Raw genomic sequence first — 20,554 nt, 5'->3', positions numbered from 1 at the left:
AGAGGCATGAGAAGGCAAAGACTCAGATGCATTTTATTTCTTTTATTGATTTCTTTAAATCAAATACAACAGTAACTCCAGGGTAAATTCCAGGGTAAGTGTGCGAGAAATGGTACAATCAGGTAACACACAATGGTGAAAGTAAGAGACCACCCTTCCATTTATTCGGCTTCCAGTCAAAATGGCCATTTAGTTACTGAGTTATTCAAAAAGTAGAAAAACAGGAAACATTTGAAGGGTTTCTTTCCAAACACATGATAGACTTTTTCCACATAGAAGAAAAACAGTGCTATACGATGATTTATACCATCTTTATTAGAGAATTAAAAATGTGGGGTTTTTTCCATTATAAATCAGCTGTAATACATCCCAAGTGTTACACAGCATTTTGGAATGAAACTCTTCTCTACTTAACAGAAAATCACATGAAAGCCTCCAATACTACAAATAATATCAGATGTGTAATATTCAGTTTGTCCACTCTTACTTTTATGCAAACCTACCGACACTTTAACTCCCAACAAAAGCTGTTTCCAAAAGAGGCAATGACATTGTGTTCCCCTTCAAAGAGACACTAATATTCACAAAAGCAACTATCCAAACGCACCTCAGCTTAATTTTTGCTGAAGGAAATTTTTGTGAGGAGATTAGATATAATGCAGAAGGAAGGGGAAAGTCAAAGGAAAATAAGTGAAAGCACGTTTAGAAAATTATTTAAAGACATGGAGAAACTGGAGCCACTATCCATCAAAACAGTAAACAGTATTAATGTTTTTGAGAGAGAGGAGAAGATCAAGCTCCACTCTTATTCAAATCTGAAAAAATAAATAAAAATCCACAGGTATGAATTCACTATGAGAAGACAACTCAGTGCTATGGGTCTCAAAGGATGTGTAGCTGTCAAGAAGCCATTGCTGAGAAAATAAAAGAAAACTGAAAAATATGCACAAGAACACCAAAACTGGACTGAGATGTGGATTAAGGTTTTACAGACTGATGAGTCTAAATTTGTTATTGGATCATGAGAAACAGAAAATGCAGCCAACTTCAAAGACTAAACTGGAAGTGTGGAAAAAATTTCCTTCACATTTCTTTGAAAAAGGCACGAAGCTTTAATAAATGCAAAAGTTGGACACGCTAAATAATTGTTGTGTATTATATTTAGGTCTCTTTTTTACAAAGAACTGAATCATTCATTTATTGATTGTCTCTGTAGATTTATTACTGAATCGATACGTAAGATTTATTACTGAGTTCATAGTAAATCAGTGGTAACAGTAAGCAGCTTTTTTCTTTCCTCCAGCACTGTGTGGCAGATCTGGCCTCAGGAAGCATTGACGAGAGCAGAGAATTCTGGAAAATGAGGAAGCAAACATCCATCTTTTAATTAATTACCGTTTAATCATGTGAACAGAATTCATGTAAGTATGCAGCACATTGCCGTTCACTTAAATAAAGCACATTTGGCACATGCAGATGTTGCTATCCTAACATAAAGACTTTTACAGTAACCCACCTTCCCAGCCAATCTTTCCGTCTCCGTCCATATCTCCAGCCACGAGAAAAGCCTTTGTTTCAGCTGCTGTTAAAGCTCGTGCCCCCTTCGAGAAATTCTGCAGGAACAATCTAAAGAGCAAACATGAAGCACAAGGTATTATATGCCTGTGATGTAGTATTGTGAAACATCATTTGCGACATCAGATAATAAAATGAATATATGGTGAATGTGATGAAAATGTACTCTGCTATTATAATGAGAAGACACTGCTTCACACTTGTTATCTCAGCAAGTTATGGTTGAAGTGGTTAAGAATTAAGATTACTCAACTGTAACTCATCTTGCTCAATGAAACCACTCTTGTCTTGGTCCAGCATTTTGAAAACCTTCTCAATCTCTGATAGAGACCGCTTGGATAAACCCACAGTTGCAAAAAATGTCTTTGGACTAAAAGAATCTTTTGCTAAAAAATAAACAGTAAATTAGAGACAAACACAACAAAAGGGCCTGGTTCATTAAAGAATAGCAGAAAGTTGCATATTTAGTTCATAAAACTAAAAACACTTGTTCTTAAGAAAAACTATAAAAATGATATAACAAATGTCTAATCCTTACCTTTGCAAGCATTGATGGCAGAAGAAATATCAGAAGCAGCAAGGAAGTCTGTAATTGCCATTTTCAGCAAGGCCAAGAGATTTTGTCGAGTTCTGCGTCTTCTATGATGGCAAAAGGACAGATTTGACTCAGAACTCTTGCTGAATGTCAGAAACCACCAGTGCCCCAGTGTCAGCTGCACCTGCTCTCTTTGTGCTACTTGACTTGTTTCAGAGCAGAACACTGCAAAAAAGCATTTCGACAGAACTTAAATCACATTTAGGAAAAAGAAAAATCAGAGTGCTGGGATCTAATGAATCGCTAACTTTGTTCCGTTTTAAGAGTTGTTTACTAATCTAAAATAATAATTTGATCTAGCAGAAGCATGAACACATATGTGAAGTCTGCAAATAACTGGAAAGTGACACAATCTTTTTGTTTCAAAATGAATGTTTTTGAAGTGAAACACTGACCATAAAGTTTAAGTGTGTTGATATGTAAGTGTTTGTAAATGGAATGGTTCATAGTAGAAAAATCTACATACTTTCCTATTTCTTTGGTGTTGATTGGAAACAAGGGTAACAATGTCTACAGTGCAGATGAAGCCAATTTATTTACTTTTCCAAAACCACCAGTGAACAGGTCTTCTGAGTTTTCTATGTGATGTTGATAATGGTAAAATAGTGTTAAATCTGAAAAACGTGTTTTTTTTGTGCTGTTTTGCCTCCCAAAGCCCTGCATGTACCTTTCCACCATGACTGGCTTTTTAATGCATTTTAGGTCAAACTATCATAAAACAGTGTCTTAGATATGAGGTACTGCATTCATAACCATGTCATGTAATAACTTTCTATGAGTTAGCTTTTAGAGGCATTACACACTTAGGATGTCTGGTTTCTATCACCATCACTGTGAACTATTCTGGCTTTATAAGTTACTCCCAGCGAACAACTCTAAATTACTTTAAATCGCAACGATTTAATTAAGTGGAATTCCCTTTTAATTAAATGGTAATTACACAGGAGAAACCATGTACCATTACAACATAGTTCATCCTATTGAACTATTGAACAACTTAACAGTCTTAAATAAAATTGTCACTTGTAGCAGTTACGGGTCGCTAAGTACTGATCATTCAACATCTGGTTTATCTAATTAGTCCTTCACTGAATTAAATTAGGTGTACTGCTAATGGAAATTAACACTGAGTGCACAGAGAAGTCAAGAGCAAGACATGTTCCTCTAACCAGTCAGTGGGGCATGATTAAGTTCTGGAATGCTTGCTTGGGCTGCAGTATATTCAGGGTTCTACAGTGCAAAATGCTCACATTTGCTCCTTTGTTATGCAAGCAGAATTGTGAATAGCAGCACCCATGCGAGAACAAATTTTGAGGACTATGACTTAGTTATGTGTGTTCAGTTATTTAACCTGCATTGCTGTCAAATCTCACAGTTGAGTTAAGAACTGCTGTAAGACTCACATCTTTTGCTGCCGTCTTACAGCAGTGAATGTAAACCTTATGTTTTAAATAGTTTGTTTTCCACACTCTAGTGGCATTGGAGAAACAACCAGTATCAGGCTCAGCAATGTGTATTGCCCAGCATTATTACCCAATACAGTACCAGCAAAGTAAAGATGAAAGTTTTATTACATACCTCTGCGACCTAAGAATGGCTCAGCCAGTGTGCATTGAAGTCCCAGTAGTTACCGAATAATAAACCTTAGGATGTAATAAGTCTGGGAAATTAAGGGGTTAAACAGGCTTCCAAAATGGATGCTAAGCAAAATAACCAGCAGTTGAACAGTAACAGAAACATCTTCCAAATGAAACCTTAATTTTGAATGCAAAAGCATTTGTTCGTTTTTAGGCATGCTGTAAATATGCAGAATCAGGGCTGTTTGAAATTACAATTCAGTGCAAAGCAGCCCTGTACATGCGCACAGCTAGTGGTAGCCATTATGGCTCTTTTCAGTGAGTCACGTCAACTGGCTCAGCTCTTTTGGCTCCAAAACGGTTCTTAACTGAGTAGCACTGATGCCTCCAAAGCCCAAAATAGTTAAATTAGCCATATTATTTATCATTTAATTTGCAATACATCTTAGTCTAGTTTATAATGAACAAAAAATTGCATTATGTTATAAAATTCTCATTCAATAAATGTGAAACAATCAAGACGTTACAGTCAGAAATGGCTGTCCAGCAAACAGGCCCGACTTATAAGAACTGCTGGTACAAAAACATACTTTGTCTTAATGAAATAGAAGACAGGAATGTTGTTCCTAATGTTATTCAGTCATCTTTGCAGGAAAATGCGGAGTGAAATAAACATTATTTCTGACTAAATGAAGAAGAAAAGAGGGAAATAAATATTTTTTTCTGTGTGTTCCTGTTTATTTCAATGATCAAGGATATCAGGATCACTAGCAAATGCTTACCATAGACCCCAGATGTGTTAAACTGTGTGGTTTTGTACATGCCACAAAAAACATAAAAAAGGAACCAACCTTTTAGTAAATTTAGAGTTGTTTATATTTGGTTCAGCCCAGTGTGAGCACGCTTCCTACTTTCTTCCATCTCCTTATGTCTTTGAGCTTCCTCGCATAGATTTTGTTTGGTTCATTGATTTAAGGCTGAAAGGCTTTGTAAACATCCTGTTATTGCTTAGCTGTCATGCTGGGCCTGTCTGTACACCCAAATGATGTCATCACAGTCAGCAATTAGATGTGAGCAAAAGTCTCTTCTGTGCTCTAGTGAAAGTGTATTACCATTACCAAAAGTAGTGCTGCTGGTGTCATATTTAGGAACGGCAATGTTGGCCATTTTCGTGCTCTCAAAGCTCTTCAAAAGCATGTGATGTTTTGAACATTTACTGATGAAATGAGGATAGAAAAGGCTTATTTTTAACACTTTTAACCTTAGGCTCAATCTTATTTTGTTGTTGATTTCATTACTTACCATTTAAGAATTACCCAAATTATTTGGTAACTACTGTAAAACTAATAAATCTAATCTAATCTAATAAATAAAAAAGATTTGTAGTTATGAGAGTGAGGAATTAAAAAATGGGTGTAAGGAGATTGAGGTGATGCTGTTACTCCATATATCTCTTGCTTATCATCTTCATATTGGAATATTTTTGCCATTCTCTGTTTTACTCTGTCAGATGTATGTGAGGTTGAAACCTTGAGACAACTTTGCATGGTTGTTCCTTTTGTGCGCTGAGCTGAAGTCAGTTTGGGTGGTTGTTTGGCATGACCTAACAAACTGACCTAACAAACTGACCTAACAAAAATAACAAACACACACACGCACACACACACACACACACACACACACACTAAGCAGCTTCTCCTTCTGGGTCACGGGGTGCTGTTGGAGCCTATCCCAGCTGTCATTTGGCAAAAGGCAAGATACACCCTGGACAGGTCGCTAGTCCATCACAGGGTAAAATAACAAACACGTTGAAATGATAACATTCTAGAACAGTGAATGAGTTGAACATTCTAGAACAGTGTAAAAGGAGAGAACATTCTAGAACTGTCTGTATTAGAGAGAGTACTGAAAAGTGTTTATGGAGGAAAATATTCTGAAACTGTTAATGGAGAGACACTTTCAGAATTTGTGAATGCAGCAAACATACTAGGACAGAATGTATGGAGGAGAACATTGTAAAACACTATGAGTGGGGGAAGACGATGTGAATGGGGAGAACATTTTGAAACAAAGTGTATGGAGGAGAAGAAGGACTGAGTTTGGGTTTGTCAGTGTGCTTTGGCTTATTACACTATGTTTGCATGTTTATGCATGTATCTTTGCACGTGCAGTAGGTTCAGGGGTTTTTCCCGTGTGCCGCTGTGACGTGGGCTCTGTTTCCTACTTACGCTCTTTTCCTCAGGATGGATGTTTGCATGTCGGCCTCCACTGCCAGCCAGGGGCCAGAGAAAATGACAAAAACATCCTCCCACCAAACTACCTGCCCCCGTGGCCTTGTCCAGAACCAGTCACAATCTCTTGTTTGCAGGAAGACAGTTTTCCTGTGTGACAGTAATTGGCTGGAGCTGGAGAACATATTCCCTCTCGCACACACTGTACATGTTCCTCTGCTGTGGGTTTAGCCTTTACACTCTGCTTTAGGCACTTCTTATGGAAATAGAATAATCCAAATGTTTTATAGAAATCAGGGAGAAGTCTTCAGCGGGAGATGAGTGCAGACTCCTATTTGTATTATGGTGAGTGAACAGAGAATTCCATAACTCTTTACTGTAAGTGATGGCACTATATAGTTGTGTAGGTATATTGATAAAGTAGGCCGACATTCTAACTTACATTTAGTTTGGGAAGTTTTTTAGTAGGTCACATCCAAAACTGTTGCTAACATTTAATTGCTGTTAGCTTGTACCTTTAAAAGCATTAGTTTAAACTGAACTTGAAAGACTGATATCTTGATATATTGGTGTTGGTGTGGTGAATTAAGCCAGCAGTTATATCACCTGTTAATACTTTCTGTAGACTTGAAATCAAAGTCATCTGCAAGAAAGTTAAAGGTTCTGTGATGCCACAGAGATGTTTCACAGATCTGAGAGGAGATTCCCGCATTCATTCTTTTCAGGATAATTGCATTGATTTTTCAAGGAACCTGCAGGGATATTTTTCCACACTTCCAAAGTTCAGTTGTAGAAGTTGGTTGCATTTTTCAATCCCAAACATATTCAGTGATTTTAAGGTCTGGACTCCAACTGGTTTCGGTGTTGTAGTGCAGTTTATTCTTATTTAACCTTTCTCTTTTTCTTAGTAACAACTCTTGGCAGCTACACATCCTTTCAGACCCATAGCAATGAGTTGTCTTCTCGCAGTAGAAGGATAAACAGAAACACCTGTGAATTTTTTCAAGTGGAGCTCGATTTTCTCCTCTCTCTCAACAGTGAAAGCGTTAAGTACTGTTTATCTGTTTGCAAGTTAGCTGAGGTGTGCTTGCGTAATTGCTTGTATGAATGCTAGGGTCTCTTTAAAGCAGTGTTCTCTAACCCTTGCCCTGAAGAGCTGCCTTCCTGCAGTTATTTCCAACCTGTATCGAATAAACTACCCCACCCCTTACCTAACTCTAATACAGTTCAATTCAGCCAATCAGAGATTAGGATGACACCAGACCTGCTTTCCAGTCCTATAATATAAAATAGGCAAGAGAAAAAGCAAGAGCAATAGAAAAGTAAAGACAGCGAAACTCCCATCATTGTTTCAAATGTATTTCTAACCCTGGAAATATTTTTCACTAAAAAGTAGTTCCATTGTTATTTATCAAACGAGGGAATATTTTGTCCATCAATTCCAGCATATGTTCATTACGTGTCTGGAATGTTCTGTCTTCTATTTTGAAATGTGAATGTTCCGTGAGTCCCAATGACTTCAGAGACCCTTCATAGTCTCACAGCTAGGCTTGATGGATCTCCAGCATGTGCGCTGTAAAGTACCTTTACATGCTCTTGATGTATTATGACATTACCATCAAGTCATTAGTCCAAAGCTTTCTTGTTTATGGAACAAATCCTATTGAAAAAGCTCTGCTCGTTAAAGAGGGCTCTTTTTCTGCTGCTATGGCCAAAGACTGTGCTGTCCCAGCTCCCCTGGGCTCAGTTACGACTCCGGCTATTTCCAGCTGACCAGCTGTGATGGAGACATGCCAATGGGACTCTCAGGTTTAGCCAAGATGGGAACCTCAGCTGCATTCAGTCCTTCAACATCCATCACTCAACACAGAGTTTGGGTGTACAGTGCATACACCGGTGCATTTGTGTGTATGCACCAGAGCCCTTGAGTGACCTGTAGCTGTAAATCTAAAGGAACACACAAAATTTGAGTGTGCGTTTGGGTTTATTTAGACGTTTTTCCTTCCCTGCTGGTTCATTATGTAGAGGTGAATGACCCTGCATCCCTCTCCTTCCTCTGTTCATGACACTGGTGGCACAGTAAGAAGCGTACAGAAATCCGCTAATTGTTTTATTAGTGCTCCTCCTACAGTGTGTTATTTTGTAGCAGCTATTACAAAGTTACAGAAACTTTACAGAGCAGTGCCAAACCTCCTGAAATCATAGGACATTCTAATGCATTGTAAATTTCAGATATTTTGACAAAAATACTGTGCTACAAACATTCATCAGTTCTTTTGCCAGCATAAAGCTTATTTAACAGTTGCTAAGAACAGACACATTTGTGGGTGAGGCAAGTCGAGTTGACAGTCTTGCCAGTCTGTGTTGCAAACAATGGCAGGTGTCCAGAGCACACCGTTCCTGCAATGATGAGCTCACACAGGGACAAGGTTCTTGCGTAATGTCATCCAGTCGCTCACACACTATCCAGGGCATAGCTCCACAGAGATGGTCAGCAGTCTCAGCCTGCAGATCAGGTATCCTTCTCCCTCTGCAACATGGCCAGGCAGCAGGTGTTTTGGCAGTTTCATGCAGGCATAAAATAGGGAGCCCAGCTTTGGGGGGGGGTTCTCTTTCTTTCCTCATGTTGGCATCCAAAAAGAGGTACTTTTCCTCTGGCTGTGAATGTGCAGGCATTAGGCAAGCATGGCAGCTGGCCACACCACCATGAAAGTGTGGCGGGGTGTTTGTGGTTAAGCTATTAGCATTGACTTGCTAGTTAACTGATGTCTGACTCAAGTTGAAAATGGTTCAATCACAATGTAGTTATGATTAGGAAACCTTTTGAAGAACACTGCTTTTATGTGGTTTTAGGAGACTGTTGGTAATTCTGGGTATAAAAAGAGACAGCGAAATGCTGAAGATATCTCTCTGTTACAGATGTCAAACTCAAGAGAAAACCAGTAGAGCTGCCAGTAAGACTTGGTTTTGGCAGACAAGATCTAAATGCTGAGATGCAACTAAATGTAATTTAGAGTGTTTTGGTTTGAGATGGTCCATTGTAAAGAAAACTACTGACAGTAGTGGTGGTGATAAGAACCAGGCGTCGCATTGTGATGTCTACACAATATAGTAAGCATTTTATTTACTATGCAAAACAACCAGAGAACCTATATGTGTCTTCTGACTTTATATGGAATTTTAATAATGGTAAATTAATGATAAATCTGAAAAAGGTTTCCTTTGGGTGCTATTTTGTCTGCAAAAATTAAAAGATTTTAAGGAATATGTTTTAGGTTGAAACCTTCTCAAAATATTTTGAGATGTCATTAGGCAACATATTTGTAACTATTTCATAGAGTGGCTTTTAGAGGCATTAAGCTCTTCAGATATCTATCACCACTGTTGCAAACAGTTCTCAGCTCAGCACAGAGCATTCCACCTCTAACCACTCTAAATAACTTTACTTACACCTTAATCATTGAGTTAAAAAAAGAATAAAAGGACCTGATACCATGATGGTGGATTATTGATTTTAAATAAGTTTGAAATAATATAACTTTAAAATATATTTAGTATTCATATATATATATATATATATATATATATATATATATATATATATATATATATATATATATATATATATATATATATATATATATATAATTTAATGTATACTATTTTATTTTACCAACACATTGCACACATTTAGCTGTGTATTATAGTGTTTTCAGTATATGTAATAAATATCAAAGAGAATTACAAGAAATAAAAAGGCACATATTTTTCTTTTATTTTAGCCAATACCTGGCTCACATTTCATTTTATCAGTTCTGTGAAAAAGCATAAAAAGTGTGTTATTTTACTTACTACCACATTTCACTTCTAACCTTCATTGCTCAACTATCATATATCAAGTTTTGGTATTAGCATCAGTATTTGGTCATATTTTGCTTGTTCGCTTGTATTTGCTCTACATGTGTAATTGTAATTCAATTGGGCATCTGATGGTTTGAAATTATAACTGTAATTTCCAGTCTGGCATATGTGTTATTAAATAGCCACGGTAATGACTATGTGGAAGTATTTAACGGTAGTAACACTACAACTGCCTCAATGTGTTTTGGACTGAAATATAGAGTGTGCAACTGGAGCAGGACACCGGCCACTGTGCCAGTTGGCTGAGGCTGACCGAATGTCCCTTCATGTCTCTCTTGCTGGGGTTTCCCTGCTCAGCCGCTGACCTGTTTTTGATTTTATGACCATGATAACTTTGCAGTAAGGGCTGGATGGACAAGGTCTTTAGCTCGTTGAGGCTTTGCACTGTTTGGCTCTGCAGCTTGCACAAACTTTTAGAAATATGAGGTTTTTGGAAATTTCAAGAACACTTTAATCATGCGAAGGGTTCTTTGAGTGTGCATGATTCTGTATAGAATCATGTTTTTACTAAAGAACCCTTGAAGAATCAGCTTTTTTATAGATATAGGTAAAGTATAGATATAGTATAGTATAGATAAAGCACTCTAAGGTACCTTTCACTGGAGAGGTTATTTTAGATGTGAGTGTGAAGAACCCTGTTAACGTGAAGAGAGCCCCCACATTACGTAGGTACCAGTCGAAGGTTTTGTATGTCCAAGACCCTTTATTTAAGAGGTTTGCCCCTCATTTTGATATTTTATCTCTTTAACAATCATAGTGTCATCTGTTCTGGATGAACTGAACTGCTGACCCTTTCCCATTTGGCAGGATGTGTGTATGTGGTAGGGAGGGGATTGTAGCTGCTCAGTTTTTGGCTTTGGCTTTGCTCATGTGGGTGAAATATTGGCCTGACTTGTAGTGAATGCCTTTTTTAATGGCTGTGTGAACTTTATGGAAAGCCAAAGTCTTTCCATAAACACAGCAGAGGAGAGGAAACACGTGAGAATCCTCACAGCTGCCTAGCTCCCCTGAGATCACAGAAACAGAGAAAATATCATACTCCTGGCCATCAACACTAGCCACATCATTCCTTCACATACCTATATGTCCAGCAGAATTCCTGTATTTAACTGCACTTTTTAAACTTATTTGAGACTACAGTTGACACGTACAATAATATGCAAAGATTTGAAAAGTCAAGTTGCATATTTTGCTTAATATTTAACTTAACAAATCATCTACAGGGAAGAAACTTTACATTTTAATGCACAATTTTCAACTTTTGCGTGGTGCATATTTTAGATTTTTCCCCAGTAGGTCTATGTTCAATTCAGCAAATAAACAGTAGTTGTGCATTAAAATATAACATGTAATTTGACTACAGCTGCCCAAACTTTTGCATAAAGCTGTAAACTAAAGATATTCTGTTTTACTATTAAAATTATTACATTAGAAGTTTACATTAGGCAAAATTGCCATAGTTGTACTTTTTATTTTTTGTGTAAAACTATAACAAGCAATATATATTTGTCATGTGTACATTAACTAACATGAAACGAAACTAACTCTGCTATGAAATTAGAGAATCAACCATATAAATAAATAACTTGCTGTTCCAGATCTTCTTCTAAAATCTGGTTTGCCTCTGAACTGACAGAAACACATAAGTGTTAGGGTTGCCCTGTCAGGTCTTATGCTACATCTATGCTAATTCTAATATATTGACAGTCTCGCTGCATGTGCTGTGCTGCTACAGTATTACTTCATCTGAATGTTTACTCCCAGCCTTGCTGCTGATATGAAGCAATTAGCTTTCTTTGTGACAGATTAGAATATTGCATCAGCTATTGGATGATTGGATCTTGAAGTGTGCCTGAGAGCTCGTCAGAAATCTCTTCAGCGAATCTTCTGGGAACCTGATCTGTTACAGCAGCGCAAAGGCTGGTGCTCAGCCTGACCAAGCTTTTTATTTTTAAATTATAGTGACACAGCATTTAGGAAAAATCTATCAGACGTACATGCCCATTTAAGTCCCACTGCTACTAGCAGAGTTAGAGTGAGGTCCTGTGGCAGAAAGTGCAGACATTAACATTAAAATGTTAATCAGAAAAGAATGCAATGATATGCAAATCACATAAGTCCTATATTTAATTGAAAATAGTACAAAGACAACATCAAATATTGAAACTATAGGAACAATCTGGGTAAAGCTGCATTGGCGTTTTACATAAGGCTTTAGCCTGCTTATGTATGCTTTCCCTGTGATCCCTGGAATCTGACACTCTCCCTCAAACCGGCATTGATTTACAGACCAAGTGTGCCAAATGTTTTATCTCTCTACCTGCCACAGGTAATGGAAGTGATACCAGAGTATGCAATATGAGAGGAAATAGAGAAAATAGGCTTATTTGTGCTTCCTTTTATCTCTTTATCTGATTTATTTTTTGATAAAATTTGGAAACACAGTTTTTATGATGATTGGAACAGTGCTCCAAAATCTTATTACATTACACACACACACACACACACACACACATGTATGTATGTATGTATGTATGTATGTATATATATATATATATATATATATATATATATATATATATATATATATATATATATATATATATATATATATATATATATGATGTAGTGAAATAATGACTCAGGCAAAAGAAACTCCAAAAATACTTTTAGTAAAAAATTGCTAATCCATCCCATCCAGTATTCACTTCTGCAAAATTAAATGGTTAATATGTAAACAAAGTCAGAGTGTTTTGATGTGTTCTGCTCTACAGAAACTGGTTGAATTTCTGTAAATTCATCTAAAATCCTTTTCACAGAACATTATTATATGAAATGGTTGTGCTGTCGATCTGACATGTAGAATGACTGCTGTACTATAAAGCAAACTGGCTGAGTGTTGTAGAAGTGTGTAATAAAACTATAGGCCCACCAGGGAGCCTTGGCATTTTAAGGGATTAAACATCAAATTATGCAGAAAATTTGAAAAAATCATGAAATTCCCCTTTACGTATATATAACTGGAACTAGTTGCTACCCACTTCTGTATATTATATTAGTTTCATCTTAGTTATCAGATCAGTTATAGTACAACCCCAATTCCAATGAAATTGGGACGTTGTGTAAAACATAAATAAAAACAGAATACGATGATTTGCAAATCCTTTTCAATCTATATTCAATTGAATATTGAAGACAAGATATTTAATGTTCAAACAGATAAACTTTATTGTTTTTTGCAAATATTCACTCACATTTTGAATTTGATGCCTGCAACACGTTCCAAAGAAGTTGGGACAGGGGCAACAAAAGACTGAGAAAGTTGAGGAATGCTCAAAAAACACCTGTTTGGAACATTCCACAGGTGAACAGGTTAATTGGAAACAGGTGAGTGTCATGATTGGGTATAAAGGCAGCATCCCTGAAAGGCTCAGTCATTCACAAGCAAGGATGGGGCGAGGTTCACCACTTTGTGAACAACTGTGTGAGCAAATAGTCCAACAGTTTAAGAACAACGTTTCTCAACATGCAATTGCAACGAATTTACAGTCCATAATATCATCAAAAGATTCAGAGAATCTGGAGAAATCTCTGCAAGTAAGTAGCAAGGCAGAAAACCAACATTGAATGCCTGTGACCTTCGATCCCTCAGGGGGCACTGCATTAAAAACCGACATCATTCTGTAATGGATATTACCACATGGGCTCAGGAACACTTCAGAAAACCATTGTCAGTGAACACAGTTCATCGCTCCATCTACACCACCAGCTTCTCTGGGCCTGAGCTCATCTGAGATGGAGTGACACAAAGTGGAAAAGTGTTCTGTGGTCTGACGAGTCCACATTTCAAACTGTTTTCAGAAATCATGGACGTCATGTCCTCTGGGCCAAAGAGGAAAAGGACTGTCTGGATTGTTATCAGTGCAAAGTTCAAAAGCCAGCATCTCTGATGTTATGGGGGTGTGTTAGTGGGTAACTTGCACATCTGTGAAGGCACCATTAATGCTGAAAGGTACATACAGGTTTTGGAGCAACATATGCTGCCATCCAAGCAACGTCTTTTTTAGGGATGTCCCTGCTTATTTCAGCAAGACAATGCCAAGCCACATTCTGCACGTGTTACAACAGCTGGCTTCGTAGTAAAAGAGTGCGGGTACTAGACTGGCCTGCCTGCAGTCCAGACCTGTCTCCCTTTGAAAATGTGTGGCGCATTATGAAGCGCAAAATTCGACAACGGAGACCCGGACTGTTGAGCAACTGAAGTTGTACATCAGGCAAGAATGGGAAACAATTCCACCTACAAAACTTCAACAATTAGTGTCGTCAGTTCCCAAACGCTTATTGAGTGTTGTTAAAAGGAAAGGTGATGTAACACAGTGGTAAACATGCCCCTGTGCCAACCTCTTTGGAACGTGTTACAGACATCAAATTCAAAATGAGTGAATATTTGCCAAAAGCAATAAAGTTTACCTGTTAGAACATTAAATATCTTGTCTTTGTAGTGTATTCAGTTGAATATAGGTTGAAAAGGATTTGCAAATCATCGTATTCTGTTTTATTTATGTTTTACACAACGTCCCAATTTCATTGGAATTGGGGTTGTAGTTATATACTGAATAATAAGCCTGTTTGTTAGAAGCATACACCACTGGTGAATTACTCATGTATCACTCACTATCACTGGTCATCAGAAATTACTTATCAAAAAATCCCCTCCAGTCTTATCAGGGTAAATGCTCAGCCGTGTAGTAGTAGAAAAAGCAGGGAAGTATAAAGTGGTCACAGCCTTGCCCGGGTTTTCTCTTAGAGCTTAGACACCCGTCCCCTTATTTAGTCTGTTCTGATGTTCACTGGCAGAGCCATTGCTGCCTCAGCTTGACCTCATTACTGTTGCTCTGAACGTCTAAAGCTTATAAACAGTAGCACATACATTTGATGTCCTGTCCAAAATCAGACTCACTGTAAAAAAGGATTAGTATTTACTTTTTTTTCATTTGTTTCATTTATTTAATTTGTACATTTTTTAACATAGATTTTTTTTAAGGAAACAACATAACGAATCATACTCCATTTATGTCAAGTGCTTGCTTATAGCAGTAAATGTACTATAGATAGGAAATGTGTTGGAGGTACACTTGTGTTTACAAAAGCGCTTCAGGCCATCTATACTGCTCTGCTACAGTATAGGATACCCTCTTGACGTTTCCAAAAAAGGTGTCATTGGTTGAAGGTGGATGTCTCGTTTTTGTCCCCTACCCAGAATGCTGTGGGGCAGCAGGCGAGCAGACTTGAGGTGGTGGCATAGCACACAGCTCTCAGCACCACTGGCTCTATTTTGGACGCTCAGAATAAGCCTAATGGCATCCAATTACACAGCTCTCACAGATTGTTTGGTGTCATCTGTTAGAGGGATATGATGATTCTGCTCTTCATGTGTAAAGGGATACCACGGGGTTTTCACGGCCCTTTTTTTTTGGCATGTTATAGCTTAATTGGTGGTGACATCGGATCAAACAATAAAATGTGTGCATGTTTATATATGCAGTTTGATGTTTTAGGCTTGTAGTCTTGGCTGCCTCACGTGGTCTTTCACCTCCGGGTTTGCAGGGTTGTTTGAGATTGGTGCACTTGCTCCCAGTGGAGTTATTTAGATTATATGTCATGTCTGAGGATCAGTTAAAGCAAAGGCTCCAGAGCAGAAACCTTTGATTAACCTCAGTCAATGACAGTAGAATGTTGGACTGTTGGAGAGAAGAAAACCCAGCTGACCACCACAGAGCCTAGACCTGTGTTTGGCATTATTGGATTGTGAGCATCTGACAATGCAAGCAGCTTCCAAGACTGAAGTTTGGAAATTTGGAAACCCTTGCAAATTTCTTTGAAAACCTAAAGTCAATGTATATATGGACCATTCCCTTTATCAAATTACCTATATATATATATATATATATATATATATATATACACACACACACACACACACATACATACATACACACACACATATATGTGTGTGTGTATATATATATATATATATATATATATATATATATATATATATATATATATATATAGTTGTTGTCGGAACAAAACCTCATTTTTCAGTTTTTGACATAATTCGGAAATTCTTCTTGCTTATTACATTATTTGATGATGATTGGGCCAAAAAAACTGCCCAAAATGACTTGGGAAAATGTCTGGTTCCATTGACTTGCATTAAAAGTAAAGCATGTTTTTTCTTCTCCTGTAAAGTTACCATTTTGGAGATAGAAGGTTTTCTTCCGACAACAGTGATTTTAGTCCATAGGCAGGGTCTTATTTTAGTCACACCCTTGTATTTTAGAGCAGGAAGTGAGACTGCATCACAACTGGAACACACATTTTCCTTTTGTTTTTTAATGAAAAATACAAAAAATGTATGTTTGTACAATTCAAAGCTGTGTTTCCCAGTCATGTACTGGGTAATGTACATGCATACATACTGTAACTGTGCTAATAACATGTCAAGCCTAGTGGAGGAGGACTTTTTTTATATACACTAGCAAAACAGCTGTAAATTTGGTAATGCAGCTGCTAGCAGCATAGCAGAAACATGAGTACAGAAGATACAACTACTAAGACACTCAGTCTGGCTTTATTGACTTAAGAGCCTTGTGAGATTTACATGAGGAATGATAATGATCTAAACAAATTTACACTTTTCAGTTATGTCATGAAGATTTATAGTGGTGTTAATTTCTTTTTGTTATGTAATGTGTTTGTTGTAGTGTGTTTGTAATGTGGTTTGTTGTAGTGTGGTTTGACACAACAAATGATTTTGTTGTGTCTTCAGCATCACGTTATTAATTAATCAGACAGTTAAAGTCACATACTATTTGGAGCAGTAGACATCAGTTCATTTCGTGTTGCCTCTCTCTCCCTCAGCCTTGTAGGGATGGCTGTTTGGCCCAACTGTGTATTGCCAGCTTTACTGTATATACGATGCTGCCAAGTCCAGTGGAAAAAGTGTCAGATGTCCATCCATTCATCTTATTCTTCATCAGTGGTTTGACAGGAGCTCCGATCAGCGTCTGAGCAGGCCTCTGTCAGAGCAGGCTGAAGAAAGGCTCAGGAATGCTGTGTAAGGAAACACAAGCTGCCTCTTCCCTCTCACCATATGCCTGAATGAACTACCATCTGTGGCCCTTATAACTCTATATGTGTGGGCAACTGTGTCTGTGTGTGTGAACATGTGCTGTCCACTGGGAACAATATCCTGGTGCTGAATGAGTGTGGTGAGAAAAAAACTCCAGCATCAGTGATTTTGTTGCTAGAGGAGTGCCAGTGGCATCCGGACCATCCTACACAGCTTCACACCAGAACCTGACTGATATATTGTTTGGATGTTAAATCTGGCAGATTGTAAAGGGAAATTTCCTCAGTTTTTCCAAATTTCTGCATAACTCATTTGTTGAGATGTAAAAAAAAACATAATTTGGGGTTTCATGTGCAGTGATGCAGAGAATTCTAGAGAAACTTACCAGCTTAGATTTCTTTATAGTGGCACTGAAAGGAACCAGGATTCTCTAGGATTGTCAATTAGCAGCAACGTATCCTGTTTATCCAGTTGTATCCTGTTCATTTTTCTGCCAGATTCACAGACTTTATTGCTCTGCATTCACAATTTAGCTTAGAAAGTATAGTCCTTAAAGGCTTCCAGCTATGGTTGTTTAGAACAAGGCAAGGAAATGAAGTACAGAAGGCCCAGTCATTCCACTCATTTTTGGCACATTTTGAACATTTCGTCTTCAGTGTGAATGGCTTACCACTGATAAACACAAAAACATGTTAAAACCATAGTTCGACAAAATATCAAATTGACAGTTTTCCCGTCATCCTACATACTTACCTAAATCATCACACTTGCTTCATACTGTACTGAATTGTGAAAGAATTTTTCAAAATTTCTGCATGATTAAGTTGTCAAGATGAAAACAAAGTCATTCAGAGTATTTTGATGTGAAATGGGCTATTCTTCTGCCAACCTTTTTGATCACAGTGGAGGTGATAGGAACCAGGATTCTACAATGTCTAGAACATAAATATAACCATTTGAATTATTATCCAGAACCACCAGAGAAACAACACATGCATTCTTACATATGTAATGTTGCTGATGAATCTGGGGGACAAATTGGGGGACAGTTTTGCTTTACAGCGACCTTTGTGTGTCTCTCTGCACTGCATGTGTTTAAAAATACATTTCAAGCATAAAGATAATTGTTAAAACAATGTCTCAGGCATTAGACAGTGTATTCATAACCATTTCATGTTATAACTTTCTATGAGGGAGCTTTTAGAGTCATTAAACTCTGACTCTGTAAGTTTGTATAGAAAGGAGCATTTCACACTAATCCCCTCTGAGTCACTTTGTTCACATCTCAACCATATAATTATGTAGACATTTTGAAAAACAGTTGAGTTCCTCTATAAGGTTTGTTGCAGTAATCATGCTGATAAAGCACCAGTAATGCCTTTTTAAATATTAATACATTCACAGAAATGTGATGTTGTAGTGAACAACCAAACATACTGCATTGAGGGAGGTCATACTTGAGAATGCATGTTATTTACCTGTTTTAAGGTTAAGTTGTATAATTTTACAAATTAGATAGTTCTGTTGTAAAATACTCCATAAACATACATAATGTTGTTTTGTTGCTTGTCAGCCATAGCCTAAAATTAGCAAACGTCATTTCTTGGCAGAAGAATTCTTTGTTGCAATTATTATTAACAATAAATGTTTTTTTTTTTCCTTTGGTGTATTTTTGTGTGTGTGTGTGTGTGTGTGTGTGTGTATGATTGTGTGTGTCTCTGTGTCTGCCCTGTGATGGACTGACAACCTGTCCCGGGTGTTTCCTGCCTTTTGCCAAGTGGCTGCCAAGTGGGATTGGCTCCAGCGCCACCCCCCCCCACAACCCAGAAGGATAAGCGGCTTAGATAATGTGTGTGTTTGTATTTTGTCATAATGGACTTTTTCATCATTTTATAAAAGCTCTCCTTGGTAGAGCCTTACTGATATGAATATTACCAATTTTATACCAGTTTTATGAAGCATAAAATTTGAATAAAGATAAAATGCTGATATGATTTTATATTTATATTTTAGATTGTTATACACCAATGGTTTTTGTTAAATAGTGTTTTACTGACTGATATACAGATATGATTGTTCTCAGTTGTGAATTGTTGGAACAGTTAAAACTCAAAGTCTTAACTCCTGTGTGGTTTGGATTTTGCTGCTCACACTGATGCAGAACATGTGATGCAGGACACTGCTGGCATTAAGTGTCATTCTTTTGCCTGACCACTTGTCTGCGCTAGAAATCTATGGCGGAAATTCTGTTCCCAATAATGGCCTCAAGAGGGCAGGAAAGTTCTCCTCTAGCCTCGAATTTAGCCACTTCTCACACATTAAGTCTTTGCCAGCCTGATAAAAGCCATTACCACTGTGTGCAAATGACCACAGATCCACACTACGTTAGTCCTGCAGCTTTTCTGCATAGATGCTACATCATTTGAGAGAGCTGGCTGTATTATATCAGCCAGTCATCAGCACTTTCTTTTCCTGCAGGCAATTGTGTTCACGGCCCAGGATATGTGTCTCTTGTGGTTTGCCCTCTTTCTCCTTCATCCTCTGCTTTCTCAAACCCAAGGGTGTTGTGTTTGCTCGGTTTTGCTGTGCTGGCATTGTTCTTTATTAACAAGTTCTACAGTTGTGGCTGGATGTGACATTTGCATCTGGAGATAATGGCAGAAAAGTAGCCTGTGTTAGGGCAGAAAAGCAGAATAAATCAATCAGAGATATAACCTAAACATCATTTGTGAGAAGGTTGAAAACAACAGTAAACAACAGTAAACAATCTCACACCTGAACAGCCATATAATGGTTACACCAAAAGAGAGTCCACAATATACAAACCTCCAACTGCAGGTCTGCACAGATGATGAGAAAGTGGAGAACAATAAGAACCACTCATGATGCAAAGCACTTCACCTTATCTATGAAACATGGTTCCTGATAAAGGTCTCATCATTCAGGAGTTCTAAGTGATGTCCTAAATGGAGGTCCCCACCCATGCCAATCATGCCATTTGGCATGAAAGAATTAAAAGCTAAAAACAGCTGGATTGCAGACCTGAAAGAGTTTCACCAGTAAAGATGTCCAGCACCTGGTGATGTCATCAACAGCAAAGGATTTTAAAGTTCACAACGAAATGGAGGGATTGTGACTTAAAGAGCTATGATACTTAAATGGCTCACAAAATATAGATGTAAATACCTCTGAATAAAAGCATATATTTGGAGTATAGGCCCAAAAGAGAAAATCCAATTACTGTCCAGGGCACTGTATTCTCTAGGATTGTCAATTAGCAACAAGGAAATGAAGTGCAGAAGGCCCAGTCATTCCACTCATTTTTGGCACATTTTGAACATTTCATCTTCAGTGTGAAAGACTTACCACTGATAAGCACAAAAACATGTTAAAACCATAGTTCGACAAAATATCAAATTGACATTTTTCCCCTACTCCTACATCCTTACCTAAATCATCACACTTGCTTCATACTGTACTGAATTGTGAAAGAATTTTTCAAAATTTCTGCATGATGAAA

At 37.6% G+C, this 20,554-nt stretch overlaps 1 protein-coding gene and 1 long non-coding RNA gene across 2 annotated transcripts; one reads left to right on the top strand and one right to left on the bottom strand.

Annotated features, from left to right (window-relative positions):
• Window positions 1-33: 33 nt before the first annotated feature.
• Window positions 34-2,242, bottom strand: LOC108432015 (parvalbumin, thymic-like). The gene is made up of 4 exons (XM_017705552.2): window positions 2,114-2,242; window positions 1,829-1,961; window positions 1,517-1,626; window positions 34-1,353 (listed from the first exon to the last, which is right to left on the bottom strand). The coding sequence occupies exons 1-4, from the start codon at window positions 2,172-2,174 to the stop codon at window positions 1,325-1,327; spliced, it is 333 nt and encodes a 110-aa protein (XP_017561041.1). The 5' UTR covers window positions 2,175-2,242; the 3' UTR covers window positions 34-1,324.
• A 3,927-nt stretch (window positions 2,243-6,169) lies between these two features.
• Window positions 6,170-19,754, top strand: LOC108431965. Its single transcript, XR_001858187.2, has 3 exons — window positions 6,170-6,323; window positions 16,824-17,019; window positions 18,813-19,754. It is a non-coding gene; the product is annotated as an uncharacterized LOC108431965 (long non-coding RNA).
• Window positions 19,755-20,554: the final 800 nt, after the last annotated feature.

Source organism: Pygocentrus nattereri, chromosome 13 (genome assembly GCF_015220715.1).
Source record: "Pygocentrus nattereri isolate fPygNat1 chromosome 13, fPygNat1.pri, whole genome shotgun sequence".
Taxonomy (NCBI): domain Eukaryota; kingdom Metazoa; phylum Chordata; class Actinopteri; order Characiformes; family Serrasalmidae; genus Pygocentrus; species Pygocentrus nattereri.
Note: the sequence above shows the minus strand (reverse complement) of the source record. Positions and strands in the feature narration are given on the sequence as shown.